General features: G+C 38.9%; 1 protein-coding gene across 1 annotated transcript; it reads left to right on the top strand.

The window, feature by feature from the left end:
• Positions 1-1,738: 1,738 nt before the first annotated feature.
• PAPOLG (poly(A) polymerase gamma) lies at positions 1,739-14,051 on the top strand (the record flags this gene model as incomplete). Its single annotated transcript, XM_080341511.1, has 21 exons — positions 1,739-2,205; positions 2,282-2,348; positions 2,976-3,057; positions 3,141-3,250; positions 4,445-4,498; positions 5,521-5,632; positions 6,165-6,254; positions 6,869-7,007; positions 7,162-7,234; positions 7,317-7,437; positions 7,753-7,837; positions 8,226-8,279; positions 8,599-8,718; positions 9,032-9,141; positions 9,904-10,025; positions 10,113-10,282; positions 11,189-11,295; positions 11,373-11,611; positions 12,482-12,553; positions 13,145-13,201; positions 13,953-14,051. The coding sequence occupies exons 1-21, from the start codon at positions 2,030-2,032 to the stop codon at positions 14,049-14,051; spliced, it is 2,259 nt and encodes a 752-aa protein (XP_080197637.1). The 5' UTR covers positions 1,739-2,029.
• Positions 14,052-26,484: the final 12,433 nt, after the last annotated feature.

Raw genomic sequence — 26,484 nt, 5'->3', positions numbered from 1 at the left:
AATTATAGTCTCTGTAGACAGAATGGGGCAATGAAAGGCAGACGGTGGCCTTCTGTACTCTAGAAAGACTCTGAATGCCAGCAAAGTCTAAACCCCATTCTTGTTTCGTGCAAACTTTCTGAAGTGCAAGTTGTACAATACAAATAAAACATGTAGGAAGTTGCTGCTACAGGTGTTTTAATTTAGGTGTAATGCAGAACAATTAAACATTCTTCTGTATTTATTATGAAAATGATATTATTGATGATATATATATAAAATAAATGTCATTAATTTTTTTATTTATGAAGTAGAAGCTTACAATGCCTATGAACAAGGCAATTGGGTCAAGGAGTAGTTACACTTTTAAGTAAACCTCTGTTGTGACTGGGGAGACTGACTGATAGGACTACAGTTGTAATACCCCCCCAGCTTTTTGTGGGGAAAACATGTAGGAGAAAGATTGAAAAATGAGTTAATAGGAAGAAAACAAACCAAAATACCACCAAAAACCTAGATTACTAAAAATCTGCGTCTGTAGTTGGATAAGCTCTGAGAGAAATCCATCTTCCTTCAATGGAGGAGTAAAGGTAGCAATTAGAAATAAGGAGCCATAATAAGCTGGGGTTTTTTTAAGAAAAAAGTGTTGAAGCTGTCCTGTGAGCATTTCATAATCCCATTCCAGCTGAAATGGGTCAGATACCTTCAATAGTTATATCTCTTGGCTAACTCAGCTAGTATTTGAAGTTGTCAATATGCGAAGTAGAAACATATCCAGTTTGAATAATGGCATAATTAATCACTTTAGCCTTGGGGTCTGGACATGGACTCTTTGATAAGCATGATGAGTCCTATGGACCTTTTAATGTTTCTCCCACTTTTGCTACTAGTGTTTCTGTAGAGCCTCTTGATACATGAAGTACAGTTCTTACCTCCCTTAACTTGTGCTGCTTTATTTGCTAACATACATCACTTGGATTTAGGTAAAACAGGTGGATGTCTGATGAGGAGCGGCTGAGGGAACTGGGGTTGTTAAGCCTGGAGAAAAGGAGGCTGAAGGGAGACCTTCTTGCTCTCTACAACTACCCAAAATGAGGTCGTAGTGTGTAGGCTGTTGGTCTCTTCTCCCAGATAACAAGTGATAGGATGAGGGGAAATGGCCTCAAGTTCCACCAGGGGAGGATGAGTTTGGATATTAAGAAATATCCAACCTATCCAACCCTTCCTGGGAAGGATATCAGGCATTGGAGCAGGATGCCCAGGGCAGTGGTGGAGTCACTATCCCTGGAGGGGCTGAATAGACACAGAGATGAGGTTCCTGGGGACATGGCTTAGTGCCAAACTTGGGTTAACGGTTGGACTCGATAATCTTGAGGGTCTTTTCCAACCAAAATGATTCTCTGATTCTATGTACAGCTAAGCCTTTGAACTGTAAAAATAGAACTGTGTTAAGAGCATGAGGCAACATTAGCTGCAAATAGTTTGATGTTTTCATTAATATTTTCCATCAAAAGCAAGGTAATAATTTACTATACCAACTCTGTTTAACAGACTGCTTTGTTATAAGTCCTCCCTCTACAATTAACTATAATGCCCTTCCAGAATCAGTAGAAGCACATTTAACTAAAAGAAGCCAGCATTAAATTGTGTTGTTTAATGTTAGTGGGAAGCTGATGGGAATATCCTTAAATCAAAACGGATAGGAAACTGCAAGGTGTGCCAAACTTCTGCCGTATGTGGCATCAGCCTTAGTGGAATTCCAGCCTTTTAATTTTGTGGTGATCAGTTCTAACTGTCTGGATATAAGTTGTATTAAGATGGTAGCAACTTGGATATTTTCTTATATCCACAAATGTTTTTTTTTTTAAAGTTGTTGAGAATTCTAAGTTGGTGAAGTTGTCTAAAACTCATAAGCAGGATTTTTTTTCCTTATTTATGTTAGTTCTGGGTAAAAGAGCAGAAGTTTATTTGAAAACCTGTAAGCTGAAGGGTGTTTTCCAATCAGTTGTGGTTTGTTTTAGATTTCCTGATTATATTTTTTAAGTCTTCAATGTTTTATTTCTCCCACAGTACTTCTAGGCGCCAGAACCAGCAAAGAAACTACGGAGTTACGTCTCCAGTTAGCTTGGCGCCACCTGAAGACATTGATCGCGTTCAAACGCAGAAGTTAATTGAAGCAATGAAACCGTTTGGGGTGTTTGAAGATGAAAAAGAACTGAATCACAGGTATAACAAGACTGTAAAATTTGTTGATCTCTTGTGGGTTTTTTTAGGACAAACTTAACATGAATTTTCTTTACAGGCAGGTTGTTCTGGGGAAGCTTAACAACTTGGTGAAGGAGTGGATCTTGGAACTTGGAGAGAGCAAGGTAAGGACTTTTTATACGTTCTTATCAAAACAGCTGAAGCCTTTTTGTTCTTTTTAAAGGCCATCCTACTAGGATTCATGCTAAAGTTCAACAGAGCTGTAGTAACTGCCATTGAAATAATGTATAAAACATACTGCAGAATAAGAACTTGAAGTCTGAGGCACTGAATAAATTTGTGAAGTGTCTCTATCAGTTGACTTGTAGCAGTTAACAAAGCTGAAACAATGTACTGTGGGGTGAGATAGATAGTAAATGGGCACTAATCTTGCCCCAAACAGCCTACAGCACTCAATCTACTTTGGAATTATTACCCTAGACTTGCCTTTTGTATAGCTCTTAGATTGTGTTAATTTATGTGTGCCTGCTGCAGGGAAGACTAATAATAGGTCTTAATTTGTGGATATTAATGAAAGGACTGCTACATTACTAATTCTTTTTTTGTGAGTTGCAAGCACTTGCTTCAGAAAAAGAATATCAGTCTATTAGACTTATAACTCAGTAAAGGAGAAAATATTATCTATGGAGGCTGTTGTAGTCTTTCTACAGAACTTGTATGCTAGTTAAACTTGCATGTATGTCAATGTGTATCTTATATTCTAAAGTAAACTCCTTCTCTTCTACCCACAGAATCTTCCCACTTCAACAGCAGCAACTCTTGGTGGCAAAGTACTTACATTTGGTTCCTATAGGCTTGGTGTACACACAAAAGGTAGAATTTCCATTTTCTGGTCGTAGTTCTAATGTTTGAAAGTGACTTCCAACAATAACACACAAAATGGAATCTCTTTGCAGGTGCTGACATCGATGCCGTTTGTGTTGCGCCTAGCCATGTAGAAAGATCAGATTTTTTTCAATCATTCCTTGCAAAACTTAAACATCAGGAAGAAATAAAAAATCTAAGAGTGAGTAAGCTCTCTCCTTGATAGATTATACAGCTTCTACAATAAGAATATACATGTTAAAGACTCATAATGGTAGTGAATGTCTTACAAACCAAAATTTTAAAAAATGGTTTCTGAGCACCTTCTAAAATACTATTTTATGCAGCATGAAAATGTTGAAGTCAGGCTTTGAGTTCCTTTCCCCAATGACTGCACATCACATAAGAATCTCTGTGGTACACTTGTCCCCTGCCCATGGTTTGGGAGCGAGTCTGGTGTATCAAAAAATAAGGCTGTCCTTAGGAGCCTGACTTTAATCTTAGATGTAGTACGGGACTTGGAAATAAGGTAATTACATGCAGGAAGAGTCAGCCTGAAAACTAAGGAAGCCGAATGTGACGTGGGAAGTCTTCTGTCAGTGCCTTTGCCATAGGGTTCCTCTGGATCTACTTTAGGATCTCTAGTATATTCTCTGGGCAGGTTTTTCTCTGGCTGTTCAGCCTGAGACTTTGCGGAAGGGATGCACACCGTCAGCTTTACATAAAGCTAATAGCAACTATGCTGTGAACTTACAAAACTGCTTTGTAAAATCACCCTCGGGTGCGTATGTTGTGTTCCTTGCATGTAAAACAACTCCTGAGAAGTTGCTCTTAGCCTAGTCTTCCTTGTGCAGGCATTTTTGAAAGACATCATACGCACAGCTAATGAGCCTTCATTTAGATGACCGTCACCTGAAAACAGGCTCACAGTGGGCTGCGGTGTGGTTATAACAAGTGGTCTACAAAACCAAAAACTGTCCCATAAGGTAGCTGATAGCGTCTCAGGCACGGGAGAAAAAAGTACAGAAGACTAGTGCCCATTGTCAAATGTTGACAGAGTTTTTTAGATTTCTCTGGATGTTAACCAGTAGTAAGATAGCTACAGAAATCTTCTCTTCGCTACCAAGGCAAGTACCTTACAACCACTTATACTGATGGCTAATTGTTGGTTGTTTGTTTATTACAATACATGATGAGCCTCCGCATCTCTTGGCTAAATAACTTTTTAAAGCTAGTATTAGTGCAGTATTAGAGCTGCAGCTTCTTAACAGTTTTTTTGGTTTGGAAGCAACTCAGTCTTTATACTGAGTAGTTTAGCAGTGTAAATTCTGTATTTTAGGAAAAACATTAAAATAGCAAAAAGTGTTTTCTTACACAGCTATCCTCTCCTTTACAGGCTGTTGAAGATGCATATGTGCCAGTTGTCAAGTTTGCATTTGAAGGCATTGAGGTAAGCACTTAATTTTCTTTGAGTAAATTTGTTTCTTGCTTAGGAATAGGACGACGTTTCCAGGAACCCGTGACTGTGCTATTTTTGACTGTAACCTATCCCAGAAGAAGATATTGCAGTAGAATTGGGGCTCAGAGGAAAATAAGCTCCTAGGAAATCTAGCAAGAAGGGGAACATCAGGAACATATTTTTCTAAACTTGTGCTGTAGCTCAGGGTAGCCTGCTTTTGAACAGTGTTTATCTCACAAGGACTGTGCAGAGTTAGTCAGTGTCCTTGCTTACTCTTCCTGGCTCTGACAAGGTGGCTTTCTACAGAGGGATGTGTGTACTGTAGTTCACCATATGAATCATGTGAGCAGGCTAAAAGATTTGTTGCAAATCAAAAACGAAGCAGTTGTGAGACAAACAATCTGGAAAACGAGGAGTACTCAATTGACTCTTGCCAAGGTTTGTCAGCTGCAGGAATTCTTGGGTCCTGAATACATCTTAGACCAAGAATAAAGGCCTGTGTGCTGTAGTTACTGCTTGGTATCACTACGATGAAGACACTTATTCAATTACCTCTTTGTGGCCTTTCTCTGGTAGAGACATTCACAGAATAATTTTCTTGCCTCAGACTGTACTAAAAACCAGATACTCGAAAGTACTTACTGCATAAAGAAAATGGTCTCTCCTTTGCTGAAGTATAGTTGATGTGATTGAACTTATGTCTTAATTCTATGAATAATTTAAAGTTCCCTTTTAACAGAAATTCTGACTTTAAAGTATCTTTTCTACTTAAAATAACCCCTCTTCCTTTCCCTAGCTTAAAAAGAAAGGGGGATACAATGAAGGTTTTATGGAACTTCTAGCAATTTTCTTGAGTTTTCTGGCAAATAAATATCTTGGGAGATGTATTTAGATTTATATGACTGTAAATAACAACGTTAACCACTCTTTTAGATTAGACTGTCCCCAATTAGTGTGCTGTTTGCAAACAGTGCAGCATCTGAACTCACAGTTGGCACTTTTTTCCTCTTAAGATTGATCTTGTGTTTGCAAGACTGTCTGTGCAAACTGTTTCTGATAATCTTGACCTCGGAGATGATTCACGTCTGAGAAGCCTGGACATAAGATGTATACGGAGCTTAAATGGTAAGCATAATTACACTTAAAATTAAGTGTCACTAAAATTGGCATAGAACATGCATTGCACAACCCAAGTTTCTGTACAAGATGCAGAAACTGATCTCTTGTATACTTGATATCTGAGGAGGTGGCAAGTGGGCCTTTTTTCCAAGGAGTTGTGTGTTTAGATAGATCTGTATTTCATGTTTCTTTGATCAATGTGTGTGCATTGTTCCAGTTTGCCACAGAAATTGCCTCAGATGAATAGGTAGAGCACCTGATAGAGAAGAATGAGTTGTAGTTCATTAAAACACCAAAAAACAAAACAAAAACCCCCAAACCACACGCAACAAACCTGAAGGCTAACTTGCTCACCGGTTACCTTAAGTGGTACTGAATATTATGTGTCATCTATAATTTTTGAGGTAATACAAAGCAAGTAATCCAAATTTGGTTTTGTAGACCTGAAGGTTAAACTGTAATCTGTTGATCCAATATCGCATAAAACTGACTTGTACCTGTTACTAGGAACGTCTGTACTTGAAATTTTTTCTTGCAGGATGCAGAGTTACTGATGAAATACTAGATCTAGTGCCAAACAAAGAGAACTTCCGGCTCACACTCCGTGCAATTAAACTGTGGGCGAAACGTGAGTAATGTGATTGTTTGCGATCTTCAAACTTTTCAGAGGTGCTTCATGCTGAATAATTAAGACCATTAGAAGTACTTCAGCTTCAGATAGCTATTTAAATGACAGTTTTTAAACTAAACTGCAGGTTTAGTTTAGATTCATGGTCTGTCCATGTGGTAGATTGTGTTTTTTTAAAGGGGGGTGAAGAGGGAGTGCCTACAAGACAAGATGCTGTGTTTCTTGTCAGGAACCTGACTACAAGTGATAAAAATATCTAGTTAAGTATAAAAGCTTAATACACAGGGAATAAGAAAATGCTGTTTGTGTGTGTGGCTAGAGTAAGTGGTAGAAGAATGGCAGAGCTTTTTTCTTAAGGGAAATTGAAGTGCAGCAGTAGCTTTAGCAGTGTAGGCAAATTTCAAAGTAGCAGGATTCTGGGAAATGGTGTGGTGATGATTCTTCTCATCACTGTAAGGACCAACAGTTTTGGCCTCATTGCGCTGCAAAAATAGCAGACTTTGAGGGTGAAGTGTACTAAGTGTTCTATAGATTACGAAGTTGGTGCTGTACATTTGAAGGAATATACTTAGATATTGAAGGATGACAGGCTAACTACTGCGTATCCATTCCAGGACGTGGCATTTACTCCAACATGATGGGATTTCTTGGTGGGGTTTCCTGGGCAATGCTAGTAGCAAGAACATGTCAACTCTATCCGAATGCTTTGGCTTCTACTCTTGTTAACAAGTTCTTCTTGGTTTTTTCAAAATGGTAAGAGCTATTGTTTATTTTAGTTTATATAAATAAGTAATGCTTCTAGAGACAGTCCTTTCTATAAGATCTACATTGACAACATTCAATCCTGCACCTGAATTACATGGCGGAGTTTTAAACAGACAGTTAGTTACTGGCTTTTCTTACACAGGGAATGGCCAAATCCTGTGTTGCTGAAACAACCTGAGGAGAGCAATCTTAATTTACCAGTATGGGACCCTAGGGTATGTAGACCTTAAATTCAGAACCCTTTAAACTTTATTTTAACCAAAACTGGTACTAAATGAATTTATTTTAATATCATAGGTGAACCCATCAGACCGACATCACTTAATGCCCATCATCACCCCAGCCTATCCACAGCAGAACTCGACATACAACGTCTCGACATCAACACGAGCCGTAATGGTAGAGGAATTCAAACACGGTAAAGTTCTTTCCATGCTTATTATCTGATTAAAAAGGATAATTCTTGTGGTATGAAACCACATTGTCTGAATTGGTTGTGTTCTGAGGTGTTCTGCCCTTCTAGGTGGAACAGGTCTCTGGGAAGTGCACCTGTTGCAGGCAATAAGGGACCAGTTTTAGAATGACCATTTGTAGCAGACCTGCATCATGTCAAAAGAATTCCTGCTTTTTTATCTGATGATTACTGTTCAAAACCTTAATCTTGTCAAGTTTAGGTATTGCTCTTCTCTTCTTAAAAACAAAATGGTAATAAGGTTTTCCATTTTAATTGCAGGTCTTGAAGTGACAAATGAGATCCTCCAAGGCAAATCAGACTGGTCAAAGCTCTTTGAACCACTGAACTTCTTTCAGAAGTACAAGTGAGTATGAAATATGTTGTCTGAACTTGAAATAATTTACTTACTGGTTAGCACAGTGAGTTTTAACTAGCAGTCTAAATAGAAGAGGCCATTAATATTTATGGAGAACCTGGAGGTAGTCATATGAATTTCGCTAAGGATAAGCATAGGGAAGATAGAAAAACTGTTATGTCACTGACACAGTTTTTCTTAGAAAAAAAAATCCAAGTATGATATTTAGAATACAGCAGAATGCAATTATAAAGGATATAATCAGTTTTTCTTCAGTTAATACTATGCAGCCTACGATCTGTCTTGTCTGGAAGTCATATTCTATACATTTAAGGCTGTTTTGGTTTCACTTGAAGAAATATTAAGTCCTGAGCTAATATATTTATTTTCCCTCTAGACATTACATTGTGCTGACTGCTAGTGCCTCTACTGAAGAGCATCACTTAGAGTGGTAAGGCTTATTTTAAATGTGGGTTCAATACATAATTGAAACTCAATTAAATGTTACACTTTATTTTTGATAGCTGTATTGACAAGTGAAGTATTAAACTGTGCCAGCTAGGCATGGAATAGAGCACAAGGCAATACCATAAAGAGGCAACATCTCAACCTACAGTGTGTGAAGTAAAAATCTAGTGTCTGCTCAGCTGAATGAAACTTATTACTTGATTGGTTAGCATTTTTGTATTAGCAGATTGTATCATAAAAAGGTAAATAACCACTGTGCTGGATACAGTTAAAATTTAGTAAATATCTCTTCTTATTATTAGGGTTGGCCTTGTCGAATCTAAAATTCGTGTGCTGGTTGGAAACTTGGAGAGGAATGAATTTATAAATATTGCACATGTGAAACCACAGTCTTTCCCTGGCAACAAAGAGCTCTGTAAACAGTGAGTTGCATTTTTTTTTTGACATACAATTTGGCCAATGTATTGTAACTTGTTTGTATTCATGTACCTCAGTTCGCCTGAGAGATTTCAGTTCTGTGGGTGTGAGCTCTGACAGGTGAGATTCTGAGCATCTAAGGTCTTTTTAAAGAAGGGAGAACTTCAGAGACAAGTACTCTGAGAACTTAAGTATGGGCTGACTCTAACCTCTAACTGCTGCATCCAACTAAACTCTTTCGCTTGATCCCTTCTGAAGAGTAGATGCTTACATCCAAATAACTGCATAAATGATGGCTTTGTCAATCTGTCTTTTTAGGAATGGATATGTGTCAATGTGGTTTCTTGGACTTGTATTTAAGAAAATGGAAAATGCCGAAAGTGTTAACATTGATTTAACGTATGTTATTCAGTCATTCACAGATACAGGTAAGCCTATATTTGGCTCTAGTCTTGTAGAGTTTAATCTTTTTAATCTAATGGAGGTTGCTTCACCAAGTGAATTGTGTTTCCTTCTGGCATTAGCTATTAGTCTTCTGTATGTTGCTCTCTATAGAAATATTTAGCTTTAAAAGAAACAGTTGTCAGTTGCTGGACTTTGCAAGTGGGAATTAACTGTATCGGGCTCTAAGATACATCGTGATAGTGTTTTTCCAAAGTAAATTTGTATGATATGATCCTAGAAATTTGAAAGCCAATGAGTTGTCACTTGGTAATTACATGTAGTTTTGCATGTAGACCTTCATGTTCATCTTCTGTTACTTTATTTCCACATCTATCAAACGTAGTAATAGTGTTGTTAGATAATGATAGAATAAAGGGGTTTTCTCAACCAGAAAACTAGTGGTTAAGGACTATTATCTCCTTCAGGTTAAAACCAACTCAGATGTGAGCTGCATGATTAGCAAACAGCTGTAACACAGCACACAAACACACATTTGCACTTAACTAGCTGTTATGTATCTGGTCTGTACTGGATGTGAAATGGGCATCTTGGGTCACATTCAGCTTCCTGAGACTCAGTGGAGTCCTTGGGTAGCATTTTGTGTGCAGTTAGGTTGGAAACTTCTTGCTCTTTGTTTGAGCTGGACAGACTGAAATGCTTCCTTTTTCTAAAGAAACCATATGTAACTTTGACAAATGCCTAATGCAAACATCCCCACTAAGCTACAACACTTAATTTCATGTTAGTTTACAGACAGGCTAGCAACCTCAACATGCTAAAGGAAGGGATGAAGATTGAGGCAGCTCATGTGAAGAGAAAACATCTCCACTATTTTTTGCCTGCAGAAACCTTACAGAAAAGAAAGAAGGTATAACAATAATTTGGCTCTTGTTGGCAATATATTTTTGCTTTAGTAGTTACTTGAAGACTTCATTTTCTTTAACTGTTGTTTCAGCAAAGCATGCCAGATGTTAGTCAAAATGCTAGTGGGCTTCAGTGCAAAAGGACTTCTTCAGATGGAAACTGTTTGGACATTACCAGAGACATGGACTCCAGAACACTGTATAATTCCTCTTCATTAAATAAGATATCTAAATTGGAAACCTCTCCGGCAGAGACAGAAAGGTTAGCACCGTAACCTTAGAACTGTGAAGAAGCTGCTTTTAACTGGCTCATAATGTGAATGTCTAGGATTTCTTGTTTGAGTTGATGTAGATCAAAAGTATGTGGAGGGTTCTAATGGCTTCAGGAACAAAGTTGACATTTCTTTTAGGCACATGGTGGGAGACATGTTAAAGAAATCCCTGAAAAAATTAATTTAATGTACAAGAACACATAGGAATGAAGAACAACTTGATACTAGAGAAATTATTTGGTCTTGAATATAAATCTACTTAGGTTAGTGTTTAACTTGAAGCCAGAGTATTTTACGTGTATGTAACTGTTCTTTCTAACAAAAAGTATGGTTAATGCCAAGTAGTATGAAGTTCTAATGAAGTGCTGAACTTGTTCACAGAAACTCTAGAGCTACTGGTGACTTAGTGGAGCAGTTTGAGAACTCTGGCACTGAAAGTGTCTGTTACTTCCTGGGAAGTCTGTCCATAAGCTACTTCAGCACAGGAGGAATATGTAATCTTGAGAGTTATAGCCCAATACTACCAAATACACAATGCTGCTGCGTTCAGGCTGTTTGCTACTGTAGGAGTAGCATAAAATAAAAAAATAGGGTGTGTATACAGGTAGAATAGATACATTCATTAAAAGCAGCACAGTGTGCTGGATATACCAAGCTGGAAAACAGTACCAGTGCATAGAGACTCCCTAAACAAGATGTGTATGTTTAAATTTGTGGTCTGAAGTTCAGCAAAATGAAGGTATTGTGCTAGATTGCCTATGAGTTTGTGGCGTTTTAGTAGAGCTGTGAAAATGAGGTAAGAAGTGGATGTTTGTCTTGCATGTTCCTTCTGGAAAGGAAATGCATAGTATTTTTACGGACTAGCATTTTATAACTCCACTGTCTGCCTTTTACAGAAGTGTTGTATATCAGAGATCTAATAGTGCTAAAAATAGAGAGAAGATACTTCGTGTGGCTGTGCCATCAGTGTCTAAGGGATGCTCCATTCCTGTTATTGATTCAGGTATCTGTCGGAAGTGGTGGGTGGAATATGGTCTTTAATTTTATGACTGATCTCTAAAAACTGGGTATTTCCTACAGAAATGGAGGCTACAGTTTCACTAAGAACACTGGGACCTCCAATTGGTTGTACCATTCCAGGATATAACACGATTGCTCAACTCAGAGCACATTTTGTCCAAGGACAGCAAGAATTGAACGGGACTCCAACTACAGATCCTAAGAATGCTGCACCTAAACGACCTTATTCACTGACGACTAAAGGACCTCATTCACCTACATCGGGAGAATGCCCCAAAAAATCAATGGGTAGAGAAAAGGTAAGGAAGGGGATTGAAGTAGTATTAATTATTTATGTAGAATGAATTAAATAACTGAGAAGAAATGCATATATACATTCCTAAATGATTTAGAAATCTAAATTTAAGCGTAATAGTTTTATTAGGATGTAGATATGAGAAATTGTTTTTAATATAATGTATAACTATTAAACCATTTTTTTTTTCCCAAAGATCTGGCACTAGTGACTGCTTCTGGTCTTGTGGGTAGGGTCTCTAAATACCACTGTACTTATATACTACTGCACTGACCAATTGCTGAATGAACTGGCTTATTTGGAAGCAGCTCTTAAAACAATTCAGACAAAATCTGTCAAAATCAAGAGGATATGAATCTTATAAATGTAAAAGTATGAGCTAAATTTGTTCTGCCAGAGATGATTTTTGAATGCCTATTGAGAGTTTTGCTGCTTTAGAAATCAGCAGCCTACTCAAGAGGTTGTCTGCTGCTGAAATGACAGTGTGGAGTTGCTCATTATATTTGGGTTTTGTGGAAGCTTTAGATTAATGCTCTATTTGTTTTATTGCTGTATATAAATGTCCTAAAGTAGCTGTTCCTGTGGCTTGACCTCTGATTTGAGGCAGGTGCAAGGAACAACTAGGAATAAACTTAATTCTGACACTTGTAAAGCATCAACTTGCAGAACTGTTACCTAGAATTGAATATTTCAAGGTTTGGGTAGTAAGACTTTGAGAGGCTTGAGATTCCTGTGTGGTAATGGTAGTCTTGAATTAATGTTGTTTTAAGAGTGGCCACTAATAGATTTGATGTGTTGACTGGAAGCTGTGCCAAAATATGGAAGTAATTTTAGTATAGCAATCACTTTGAGTCTGTGTATTCTGTTCTTCTAGTTAACTGGCCAGGATTCAGCATTTAAAGATGGTGGCAATCCAGAAGATATCAGGAGAAGACCTACAGAAAATGTAATTTTACAGTGATTTTATTCAGTGGTGTAATTGAAAAGCTGAACAGACTGTTCTCTTGCATAGACTACCTCACGTAAATACTCTACATGTATATTAATGTAAACAAAAATATGCTTTTTAGTTAAACTTATTTCAGTCCTAATTTCCCAAATATTACACCTGTATGACCCGAATTTTAAATATTATTACTAGGTGATCTGTTAGTATCTGGCTTCTTGCCATGATTGAAATAAGCTGCTTTTCTTTTTTAAACCACTTCATTCACTGATGTAAACTAAAACTACCATAAAGAACAAAGCAACTGCCCTCTCATAGGGAGGATAAAGAGCTTTATATTTAGGGTGGCTTGCTACTGAAGCATAAACTCTTGAGGGCACACCCTCAGATCAAGATGTGGTCTTGTTAATAGAGTGGAGGTTGAAATATTAATGCTTGAAATGCTGTATATCTGCCTATATGGCCTAAAAAAAGGGTGGAGATTGTCAATGCATATATCTAGTTTTTAAGTATCCCAGCTGTCAGACCTTGTTCTTTCTTAAGTCATCAATTTGACAATACTGTTTAATAAATCCCTTCTGGTTTCTTTAGGGTGTCTTTGCAGGAAAGGCCATGCTGATTCCAATTATCAGTACATCAAGATCACAGGTATTATTTATTGTGCCTTTGTGTTCATAAGTAAAGCAAAACTAGAATTTTCATTTTAGATGTGGTGGTTCTAAGTAGCTGGTAAACCTTTGCCTGTTGTGCTTCCACTAAATTCAATAGCTGAACAATGACCTTCCAGGTTTACTCACAGCAGTGAAGCCAAAGCTTCCAAGTCTATTGAACTTCAAAAACTGTGTTTCCATGCACTCAAACACTGACAGAGTTTCCTGACTTTCTTTTTTCTTAAGCAAAAAGATCTGAGCTCTTATTATCTTATATACTTGTATGTGGGTTTCTGTGACAAGACTTGAAAGCTTTGAAGTGTGTAAGTGGCTCTAACTCTTCTGTGTCATGTAAAATGTTATGAAGTTGAGGGTAATAAGACTGGAAGTAATCTGGAGAGTAGAGACACTGTTTTCGTGGTCCATGGATCTGAGAAGAATGGGAGCTTCCTGTATTATGCTGTTGAGCAGTTCGTAACTTATTCCCCTCCTCAGAAATATAATTATCTCAGTTGATGCCAGGAAACAAATGTGCGGAGGAGAAAATGCTCTTTCTATGTAAACTGGTGGTAACTAAACAAGTGATGTGGTGAAAAAATCATTCTCTGTAAATAATTTGGGTTTGGGCAATACTGTTTTGGTGCATAATGTTATATTCAGCTAGGAATGGGTTTATCTGCTGCTACTTCTTAATTAATGAATTTAAAACTTCTTTTTTTTTCCCCGTGGCATCTTTTTGTGTGTTGTAGAGGCTTTCCAGTATAGAACTACCAGATTCTTCATCTCCTGTTCCGACAAACAGTATTCGCATTATCAAAAGATCCATCAAACTTACCCTTAACGAGTAACCGGTATCTCATCAGGTAAAGATAAGTCATATCATCAATGTGTGTTGCAGTTACTAACAAAGTATGGAAGGTTCCTGTTGCCGTACTGCGATTGGCCAGTTAAAAATCATGGTCTAATTTTATAGTATTGTTAGATGCTTGCTTCCTTTTGAACTATTCTTTGCATGTTCTTGTAAGTTATCTGTATTAGTCTTTTTAAAAGTCTTAGCTGTCACTAGCTGAAACAGCGCTTGAAAAAAAGCCACAAAAAAAAACCCCTGTCCTGTGACTTGGATTCAGAATGTACGTAAACAGGGTTAACTAGTCACTGCAACCACATTCTGGTTTCAAGTGTGTATGAACGTGCTTGTATGCATTTGTGCTTTCCTAGTTCATGTATGTATATTGTTCTTATCTTAAATTATTTTCCCGTTTGGCACTTACACTCCTGTGCATGTCACAACAGTGCTCAGCTTCCTCAAATAGTAGCTTTCCACTGTCTAGCACAGCCATGCACTGCACAAGCATTACCTCCCATGGAGGCCCATAAATAATGTCAATACTGAAGAAAATGCAACAGAGGATGCTACTAAGGTATGGAGATGATAGACATGTCCCATGCCATGTTATCTGATTTTTACCTTAAGACTGCTTCAGCGTGAGACTTAGTTTGCTGTTGTCACTGGGTAGTAAAGCTGAACTCAGAACAGCAACTGGTATGCAGAAAGTGTTTTCACATAAACCCTGAAAGTTGTTCCAAATGGTTACATGAAAACTTGTAGTAGTCTTAAGTCTGGTTCTGTAAACTGATAACACTGCTTACCCGGTTAAGTGCAATAGGGTTTTTTGAGGGGTGGGGAGAAATTCCGATTATATGAAACAAGTGTAATGTTATCTCTATTGGAATTTCTTTATATCTTGGTGTTTTTGTAAATGGCATTGTACATTTTTCCAGAGTATTTTTGTATGTACTGAAAAATACTAACTTCCAAAGAGAAATTTCAAATCTTCAGCCTCCTTTTTTTTTTTTTAATGCAGATGGCATCTGCTTAAAAAAACCCCAAACTACTAAACCAAATATAAGGTGGGGGGGCAGTGCCCCAAAAAGCATATTTTACACAATTATAACGTTATGCTAGAGTAAACTTGAGGGGGCTAGGAACACTGCTTTCCTGCTCCTAGTATTTCCAGGTTTTCAATTAACATCCTCTGAATAGTGCAGTTTGCAAACTGCATCGACAGCTGATGTCCCAGTTTGCTATGTGGATGACAGATACCCCTGAATTATTTCTAAACGAGTTGTTTGGCTTGATCAGAGCTCAGAATTGCTCTTTATCTTAAGTGTCCACCTAAAACCCTGGTGGCAAGGCCAAAGGACTGTAAAGGAATAAGAGGAGGCACAGATCTTGCAAGGTTTTAGTTCTCTAGTATTCCCCCAATGCTCGCATTCCAAACTTGTGGAGAAAGCATGACTGTATTTATCCCATTATACATAGTTTTTCTTTAATACCTCTGGATTCCAACTTGTTTCAAGTGCAATTTATCTCATACAAAATTAGCCTTAGTGGGTTTGAGAGGTCTTATTCTTCCATCTCCCCTCAAGAAAAACTAAAACTTAGACTTCAAGGCTTAGGTTTAGTCACAAGTTAAGATTAAGCAGCAGAATCCGTATTATTTAAGTGTCTTTTAGCAGAACTACACCTTGAGTTTATAAAATGGTTACCTCAGTTTTGTGACTTGCATTAGAACCATGGTATTTAAATCTTGTCAAGTCAGTGTACTAGTTACAGTATGTATACAACTTCAGCACCTGTGTAAATAAAAATCCATCATGAATTTGAAGGAACTAAAGCCGTAGTAGGTGATAAGATAAACAGCAAAGCAAATATGAAAATTAAGTGTTCTGTTATAGTCTAAAACCCTGTAATATTACCATGCTTTTAAATAAATTATTCCATTTGAGTATTCTAAGACTGTTAGGGGCTGTTTTACCTTTAATCTCTATGTAAGCACATGCATTTATGCAACTAGTCTCAAACTAACTTAGCTAATGGTTATTGAAGTATATGTAAAGGTTACACAGATCTTTTTTTCTCTTGCTTTGCGGTTATCTTCTAATTGCCTTTTTTTTCCCCCCTCACTCTTAGGGTTTTAAGAAGAATGTTTAGGAAGATTTTTAGGTTACTAGTTTTTTGGACTTGATCCACCATAGGTGAGATTGAACACTTTATTTTATTATATCCTGACTCAACGCTTGGCCCAGTGCAGAGTGCCATCACTGTTCTGGAGTTTCCCTGGATGTCGCAGAAGTTGGATACTGCCCCAGGACTATGCAGATTAGATTTCAGCTGTTTTAAATAAAGTTCAGACTGTAGTAATTCAACTTAAATGTTTCCCTTTGTTTACAGAGCAAGTCCTCTGTTCAAGTGATTGAAAGGAAAGTTACTCATGCGTGAAGACTCAGTAAGGGAGGCTCTTTGATATCAGACTTCCTGCAAAATTTCCTGTTTTCTGATTTCTTAGCTGGTTGCTGCATGTGTGGCTTGGAGGTCCAGGTGGAAGGGGTGAGGGATGTGCGATCAAGCTCCTCAAACAGGAGCAGCTCTGTATTGAAATTGTGTATGGTTAGTAGTTTTGAGCAAGAAATTCCATTGCAGGAATTAACATTTCCTGTCGGTTTACTTCTTAGGTATAAGCAAAGAAAGAGTTACTGTGAAGTTACCTCTGCTTCTGCTGTTGCAATGGGTGTCTCTGTAGAAACTGAAAGTAATAGAATACTTACTTTTTGCCTCAATGAATATGTCCTGGCTTCGGCTTGGGTACAGCAAAGGGAAAAAAGGTATCTTGAAATTGTTCATCTTGACTTTAGAAAGGAAGCAGCTTATTAATACATTAACCTTTATGTAATACCTGGTGACATAAGCTGTTTAGCCTGAAAACACAAGCAAAAACTCCTAGCTGTGTTTTTGCGATTACCTCATCACACTTCTTATAAAGAGTCTGGTCCTCTGCACCATTCCAGTAACCGAAAAGCTGTGGTTGCACCCGGGGCTACCGGCCACCCTGGGCTGCAGTCGCTTAGTGTCCTGTCCCCAGAGCAAATCAGATTGCTGCAGGGGACACAGTGACCTGCTCCTGTGAACACAGGCACCTTCCTCTCCTGCAGCACCCCCGCAGTGCGTGGCAGCCTTGTCACTCCACTTGCTGTGGTTGTGGGGGCTGTTGTGGGTGCTGTGTGCCCTTTCCCCACTGGGGAGAAGGAGAGGGGACCTGTGGCCCCAGCAGCCCACGCTGGGGTGGGTTTACTGCTGTAAGGCTGGGGGCGGGTTGGGGACCAAGACCTGCGTGTGCTGTGACGGTGCTGCTGGTGTGTGACAGAGCTGCAGGGCTGGGAGACACCCCTGGCCACCTGCTGGCAGGGCCTGGGGGGACATGGCACAGCCCCAACTTTCTGATCAGCTCAGTGTTTCCTCAAATCATGCAGGGCTAAGCGGAGTGCAGTGGGGCGTTTTCCAGCCTGGAGCTGAGAATTGTAGAATCACAGAATAGTTTGGGTGGGAATGGACCTTCAAAGCCCATCCAGCCTAACCCCCTGCCATGAGCAGGGACATCTTCACCAGCTCAGGTTGCTCAGAGTCCCATCCAGCCTGGCCTGGAATGTCTCCAGGGATGAGGCATCCACCACCTCTCTGGGCAACCTGGGCCAGGGTTTTGCTACCTTCAGTGTAAAAATTTCTTCCTTGTGTCTAGCCTGAATCTCCCCTCCTTCAGTTTAAAACCATCATTCCTTGTCCTATTGCAACAGACCTTGCTATAAAAAGTCAGTACCTATCTTTCTTAAAGGGTTACTCTTAAGTACTGAAAGGCTGCAGTAAGGTCTCCCCAGAGCCTTCTCCAGGCTTGACAACCCCAACTCTCTCAGCTTGTCCTCAAAGCAGAGCTGTTCCAGCCTCTGATGGTTTTTCTGAAGGAAGGGACCGGTGGGCTGTTGAGCCTTGGTGTGCTGGTCAGCGTGGACTCCTGTTCCCCATGGATGAGGGTTTTTTCAAGCTCTGAGCACTGCCCAAGGGCTGAGGTCTCCAGGCTGCTGGACCTTGGGTATTGTTTTGGGTGGGATCTTAGCAAAACAGTAGTCTAAAGGGTTAATTTTTCTCTTGTTCCGGAAGATATAGCCTGTTGAGCTCTCAGCTGTCTGACCTTCAAGAAATTGATAGAAATCAAGAAAATCAAACTGGGACTGCTTATCCTTGGGCAGTTCCTCTTTGCTGGGAAGACCCTGTCTGAATCATCCTGCTCTCTTTACCCGACTTTGTTTCTTATTCACACCTCATCTCTTTTTGTCGTTTCATCTGATCTCAGACTTTTGCCTGCCTTCCTTTCTCTCTGATAACTCACATCTTCATTTTTCACCCAAATCCATCTTTTCTTCTTCTGCATTTGAACTGGGTGGCACTTTATTCTGTGCTGATGGACTGAAAAAGTCCCAGGAGTCCTGTAACTAGAAGAGAAATAACCTACCTTGTTTCAGCCTGACAATCAGCTACATACTGCAGGGCTGTCCAGCTCACTCTCTGCAGTATTTGCAACAAAGATGAAAATTTTGGCTACTGAGCAAGTCTGGCACGCATGTATAAGTTCAGCCTTCCCATAGGTTCAACACATGCCCAGATGTGTGGTTTTTCAAAGGAAGAGTAAAAAGTCCAATAGTGACACCAGCACAGCCTCTGTGCTAAATTTCATGTCCCTCTTTCTGAAATGTGGAGAAGAGTTTCTTAATAAAAGTTTTAAGAATTCTTTGAATATAGTCAAGGCAGCATCTGTTCCCCATGACTCATTCTTAGAAATTACCGAGTCATTTTTGTTCTGTTTTTCCTGAAAATCAGCTGGAGGCGCAGTATATGTAATCATATCCAAATAAAAGTTTCTGGCAAACTTGGAGTAACTGAGAACGCTGCCTTAAAACAGGAAGCATTGACTAGCTGTAAACAACAAAGTCCATTGGTGGTAATGTGACAAAAATAAAACACGGTACCTACTTGCTACAGTGTTAACTAAAGTTAGTAAATGTTGGAATTTCTCTTGTCCATGCGGTTTTAATTCTGCTCTGTTTTTCCTGTGTTCTTGTGGCAAGAACAGAGATGTAAACACTATATCGAAGTGCATGTACACAAAGAAGGGCTGAGGGTTTTTTTTAATCGCTTAGTGATTTCAACATCGCTTTAGTGTGTTTGTTGTGGTTTTTTTTTGTCTGATTGTTTTTACTTTAATTTATTTGGTACCAAATCTGCATGTTATTACATACAGCCTTTTGTACTGCTTGAGCAGAAAGTATTAACCTGTCATTGTGAGCAATACAACAGATTACTAATAACTAAGCTAAAGGAGTAATAGCTATTTTAAGTTACACATTTTCTATTGTCCCAAATGAAGCAAGCGTTAGACTGTTGGGAAACTGCAAGCTGGTCCTGCTTCTGAATTATATATATGAAACCAGAAGTCTTGAAGTATTTCTTGCAAGACTCGAAGCTGCTCATTACATTCACTTCTGGTTTTGTCTAGATAGCATATGTGAATTTTCCCCATGCATTTTGAGTGGTTTTACAGGTCTTTACCAATCCTGTACCTTTTCTGCGATGTAGGGGAACAGCTGGTGGTAGAATCTGTAAAGCAACCCAGTGTAGGTTTTGTAGAAATATAACAAAAAAACAAGCAAGACCTCCCTACCCCAACCAAAAAAAAAACCCCAACACACCACAGTCTGTCAACATGTGAATAGGAAGATCACGGATGCAGCTTCTGTATAGTGATTGTTTGCAATACTTTAGTTAAGAAAATCAAATAGGACAAAAATATCCCTCTGGGAGTCACATTTTGAGGAAAATGGTTATGTTGCAAACAACTAAGTACTAGCGATGAGAAAGCAAGGGAATCCCCTGTTTCTGTTCCCCTGATCGCCCACTAAACAAATCACTGGGTTACACCAAATGGTAAGTTGCGGAAGTACAGAGATGTTTACTTTTCTGTAATTCAGGGCTAATTTTTAGCATATGCCTGTAAAATTATAAATCTGCTTACTAAATTATATTTCTCCTACAGAAATGAGCGCTCAACAGTGCGTTAATTTTCTTTCCCGTTCTTACATGTTGTGATTTCAAGTGGGGAAACCTCAGTAAAGGTAATATCTCAATATTCTTCAGACTGTGCTTATTTCAAGTTGTTTTCAGTTCACCTTTCAGTAACAAGTAAGCTGAGATGGATTGTCCAGAAACCCAAGCGTGGAGCTCAAAGAGAGGTTTGTATGTTCAGACTCAGATCTTCATGTGTGTGTTCAGCCTTAAAGGTCATCCCTGATTTCAGGGGCTGTGATGTCACTGGGGAAACCCTGCTGCACTTTTGTTTGTCCTTGTGTGAAGGTCTACAAAAATCAAATAAAAGCAAAGTAACTACTTTTTTAAGTTTAAGGCTTCGGTACAGAAACTAACCGCAGGCTCATAGTGATTCCTAAGCAGGACTCCATTATTTCATTAGCTCCTGCTTGTATGCGAACTTGGGTCTCTGTCATTGTTCCTTTTACTTATGTTGTTTTTGTTTTCAACTACTTAGGAAAGTTTTTGTTGAAAAACATGGGATGATCTTGTATTTGTGAAGTAGTAGATGCCACTGACACTAATGTTTAAAATAACTTCTTATCTGAAATAATTGCATAGAGGATTAACCAGGGTGTCCACCAGAAGTTCCTTATTTGTATTAAGTTTTGGCACTACTGTGTACTTTTTTCCAAGGCTTTCCCTGACACAATGTCAAATTCTTTTCCAACACTTAATAATTCTTTACAACATTTCTGAGTTTTTTAAAATCTCTCCTTCAACAGATGAGGAACCTAAGGCATAGAGATGAACAATTTATGATGGGCCAGACAGAAATTTTGTGGCGATACCACAAACTGAAGCCAAATTCCCTGAATGTGTGAGATTTGTGTTGTCTGACCCTTTTTCTCTAGAGTCGTGTTGTCCACGCTTGCAATGGGGATTCCCAGTACCTAAGTTACTGTATCTGGCTAAAGGCTGTTGTAACTATCTCTGGACTATAACTGAAACCAACTGTGGATTTTTAAGCCACTACATATGTGATAGCCCACTATTCCTTCTTATTTGCTTTTCTATAAGCTTGCAAATTAAACAGCTTTCCTTTCATACCTTGATTACCTTCTCAAGAAGAAGACAAAAATAATCACAAATTTGTTTCTTGCTTCTTTTTGGCTCTCTACAAAAAGTCTAACTAAGAATTTTAGCACAACGTGCAGTGCCATAGGACCGATGGATCCAAGTTAACACCTTAGCAAGTGCTGATGGAAAAGTTCTTATATCTTGCTGTTATGGGGATGGGTGAGGATGGTAAGGGGGAATCCTGTAATTCCTGAGAATAGATTTATTTAAAAAACAACCAAAGTGTGACATTTTCTAAGGAGTTCTTACTAGTTCCTACTGAAAATGAATGGATGTAAAGTGTATATCCTTTTTTTAAAAAAAAGGCAAAAATACTAGAGTTCTAACTGTCCAAATAGCAGGTGGCCTTTTACATAGTTTTCGTCAGGATTTTTGATTAGACACTGAGAGGTGCCTTTTTCTGCTGCTGAACACTTGCTGCAGCATCTAACCACAGTTTCTGTGAGGACGACCAATGTAGCTCTGAAATGATTGAGTAAATCTTTGCAGAAGTGTCATGTCAACTGTTATGAAAAACTGGATATCCCGCGATACCGTTTCAACATAGGAGGCTCCTTGCTTACAGTTGTGTGGTAATGCCACGAAGCCCTTATGTATCGCAAAATAATTATTGAGGAACTGTATGAATTGGCGGGGCTCTGTTGCTCTTAAGTTGTGTGTTAAGTACTGCAAACCTAGGCAGTGTAGGACCTTGGTATCGCCATGGATTTGCCTCCAACTCACAGCTATGACATCAGACTTTATTATTGTGCATTTTAGGCCCAAGGTTGCCTCCCTTTAGATTAATTGTTAAAAATTCCTCTTTGCTTCGGTAGAAGACGAATGCTTTTATTTAGGAAAGAGTTGTAGCTACTGAGTTGAGTAGGCTGAATTATGAATGTCATTTATGTGAACTGGTATATTGTTACGTGTTAATGAACGAATGAGTTTGCAGCAAGTTGCTGGTAGCCCTCTCCCTTACAATACTTAAATGAATGCTGTTTGCAGGGCTGCGTATTTTCATCAGCCAGACAACATCCCAGTCAAGCCAAGTGGAAGCTTTGCCTGTAAGAGAGGTGCGTGAGCGAGTTCTTGACTCCAAACTGTACTGTGTGGCTATGAATGTGTTATTGCGTGGCCCCAAAATTTAATAATTTATTTCCATAATCAGTGCTTGTTTAGTGCAGTCAACAAGCACAATGAGAACGTTTCCAGGGCCTAAGAATGTGCTGTTGCTCAAAGCCCCTCAAATGAAGGTAGAAGAAACACTCAAGTTGATGAGAGTTGACATAGCCCTTTTCTCCAGCTTTAGGACTGTGAATCTTCCCAGATTTCCTGAATTAAGCTGTTGATCAGTCTCTGCTGCTTGAGCGTGTTACGGGCAAAGATGGAGACGCTCTTGTAAAGGGAACCGCAGAGAATTCTGGCTCCCCTCCCATCTTCCTGAGCCAGAACAGCAATTCATGAAGATACCAAACTTCTGTTGGTAAATTGCTGCTCTGCACGCTGCGTTAGAAAGCTCTGTGTTGGAAGACAGCCAGGGTCTTTCACAAGACTTGGAAGAATTATGGGGTAGAGGCTTATGAACGGGAAGATATTGCAAAAGAAAACAGAACTGGACAGGATTGCTAGAGAATAACATAGCTATGATTTCTATTAAGGGGGCGAGGGGCAAGTCGCTTTAGTCTGTTAAGCAGTAGCTGCTTTACTGTTTGTCTTCACAAGCCATAATCAGTTTGTTTTTATCACTTTAGGAGGTTCTTGCCGCCACCTTCGTTCCCGGCACACTCGAGTCCTCCTTTCCTATTTGGAGACTTCTGCTTCATCGGTTGTGGTGAATCAACTCTCTGTTTATAGTGAAGGAGCCAAACGCTCTGTTAAAAGGAGCAAAAATAACATTACATTTATTTACCCCTGGTTTTTATTATTTCAAATTAATTACAGGGATGTTTATGAGGCAGGGTTGCTGACCACACAAATATAGGTTGTTCATAATACATATAGTCTGGGAGAAACTGTAATTGCTATGCTAAATGTAATTTATTCTGTGGTTCCATTCAACTATATGTTTAATTTTATTTTCCCATTCTTATTCTAGGGGTGCTAGCACACATTCTTCCAAGCAGGGATAGTAATGATGAGACAATAATTGTCTGAGTAAATTATCCAAGCAGCCTTCTTTCCTTTTTTCACTTCTCACATTTCTGGTGTCCTCTGGCATTGGAACAGAACTATATGTTAGTCCTTGGCTATGGAAGTGAAAAATTCTGTCTACAATACAATTAAAAACATGTCAGATCACATGGTTTCCACTTGACCAGCAGTGCTATTTTGCAAATAAGGTTTTAACTGTGTTGCAAGTGTGAAGTCCTGAACTGACCAAGTCTGTAGTAACTGGGTCACCTGCCACAGAGGTGGTTTTTTTGTTTTGTTTTGTTTTTTGTGATGCAGGTCATGGGAATATTTGCAGAAGCAAAAGTGCTTTAATTGCACGTCTGTGCCAGTATTCATGTTGGCGTTGAAGCTTGAAGATGCATGTACAGGAAGCAGAAACAACCCTATGTGTAACTAGGATATGTAAAAGGAATATAGATTCTAGTTTTAAATAATCTAGCTATTAAATAGCATGGATTTTTGAAGAAATGCTGTCGTTATTTCAGGTTCACTACTTCTTAATGGGCTCTTTGCACCCCAAGAGCTGCCCACTGTTGGAGAAAGATAATTATTAATAGTAGCAGTAGCACAAGCCCAAAAAGAAATCAAGTGGACCAGTGGATGAATCACTGTGAAACAAAATAGTTCCTGGCCTGTAGACCTGGTTGCTAAGTATGAGACAGAGTAAACACAATATATACTCATGAAGCAGAGAGGCTGTATAGCAATATGTAGATAGTATCCCATGGAGTTCTCTAAACATGTAAGAGATTAGATTGACCATGGTGCTGCCATGTAGCCAAGGAGCTGTAGTCTTCGACCACCCTGTTGTGCTGTCCAAGCAGGATGATAAATCCCACCAAATGGCCCCCAAACCCTCAGAGCCTAAAAAGAGATGAAGAGAACAGGTGAAGGTGGTGAAACAGGGTAGCACGAGCAACTTAAAAGACAGTATCTGTCTGCAAGCTCATCACCATCTGTACAGAAAGCTGGAATTAAAGTGCTTTTTTTGTTGTTTTATTTTTCAGCAAGACCTTCCTCGTGGGACCTATAGTCTGCTTGGTTGGCCAGATAAGTTTGAAAGACTTTCAGTAGTAAAAGTATCCAGAAGTGAATCAGGCCTCAGTACCAATTTCTGAACTGCAACCGTCTCTTCAGATTGTTCATAGGTGAGAGTGGACCATAATGAATATTAATTAAATGTAGTAGTTAATTGTACTTTAGGCAAGTGTCTCTGCCGTTTCTATGAGTCTCCTGGAATCGACCAACTACAGAATTATTTCTTACTGCAGCATCTGTGCCATTGGGAACAGATTGAACCATGAGTCTCTAGTCTCACAAAAGCTTTGAAGTGGTATAAAATCTGAGTTGGTTTACTCATTGTTTTCTTGTTTTTAACAGGGTAAGAGAAGGTGGTAACAAACTGAAACAGCTGTGCTAATTTTTAAAAAGTAAACTTTTTAAAGTAGGCCTATAGATATGTCTTTTTTTAGCCTTTTTCTTTTTAGAACAAATAACTATATGGATTCACAGAAATACTTCACAAATTCAAGTGAGAACTTTGGTCTCAGTTTATTTTCTCTTATGCAGATCATTATTTATGCAGGTTTCCTTTAATGGAAGCTCCTGGAAAAGGCAAATTCAGCTACCTTTGGCTCCCTTTCTTGGAGATGAGAGCTCGAGATACCACCGAGACTAAAACTCTCGGCTTCATGCACGTAGATCTTTACCTTCTTGTAAGCATGAAACCACACAAGTGTGACGAGCACTCAGAAGCAGATGTCGTGAGATGTACTGGGAAGGCATTTGTTTGCGTGCCCTTTCAGGAAATCATTGCCGTGACCACGAGAGGGCATTTTATCAAGACACCACAAACCCAACTGTGTTACTCATAATCACTGTGGGGGGGTGGTATTAAGTCCCTTAAAGGATAAATTGTTGTGACAGCCAGGAGTAAGGCCAGTAGGACAGTAATCAGGCATTTTATTCCAAATCCAACCACCTCTCTGTTCCTACTCATTTGATATTGGAACGTGTAACGCTTATCTCAGTAGTGCAATGGAAGGGGTGAGTGCAATGGAAGATTTTAGCTGGCATTTATGTGTTTTAGCCTTTGAAGTAGATAATTCAACAGGCTGATTTTCTCACTGGAGTCTAATCAGAAGTGGAGCTAGGATATGGGTGGCTTTACCTATATATAATTAATCTTTTCTATATCTGCATGTTAAGGAACCTTTCCATTAAGCAGTTATTTTTGTTGGGTTTTTTTTTTTTTAATATTCAACTTTATATATGACATTGCCCTTTTAGCCAGCTCTAGGCCTTGTTCTAATTAATCCTTCTTACCACCAGCTCGTTTCCATCGTAACTTTCCTAGATTAGGCCTTCTTCCTCTAGCTCTGTCCCTCTCATTGCAGGGGGGTTGGACTAGATGACCTTTAAAGGTCCTTTCCAACCTGAAGTCTTTGATTCAATGAGAGTTCCTGCATTTGCTTGCCAGAAGAAGCTTGTGGTGGCAATTCTTCCTTCACGTCCCTTTAGTTTCCATTCAACAGGCTCTGTGTCCAGATCTGTTTCTTCTGCTGCACAGGGCAAAGAATCCATTCAGTTCTTTTTTTCTCTGTGTATTGTGCAACAGGTCTTGAAGAATTACTCGTTTTCCTGGCTCCTTTTAATCAAAAACGAAATACGATTGATATGTATATTCTTTACTCATATAGAGGAAAGTACTTTTTCCAGGCACCTGAAAATGTTCTGAGTCTCATGGCAGATGACACGTTTACTATAGCTAAGACACAATATTTCATACTGAAAACCTGGAGGATGTTATTTGGATTTTATCTGTTTTCAGTAATATTAAGGTTCATAAGTGGCATTGCTGTGCGGATGAATGAGTATTTATCGAATGTATTGTTACGTGAGAGGTTAACCACCACATTGATTACAAAAAGGATGTCGAACTTTCCCCAAACGTCCTAAAATCAAAACCATTAAGTCATGCAGCGACTTCCAAATGAACAAGACTCTGAAACAGCGAAATCCATCACTGTTCGGTGTGAGAAAGCAAGGAGTTTCAACCTTGTAATTAAGAAAGC

This window comes from Nesoenas mayeri (assembly GCF_963082525.1).
Source record: "Nesoenas mayeri genome assembly, chromosome: 3".
Lineage (NCBI taxonomy): Eukaryota > Metazoa > Chordata > Aves > Columbiformes > Columbidae > Nesoenas > Nesoenas mayeri.
This window is presented reverse-complemented; position numbering and strand designations above follow the sequence as displayed.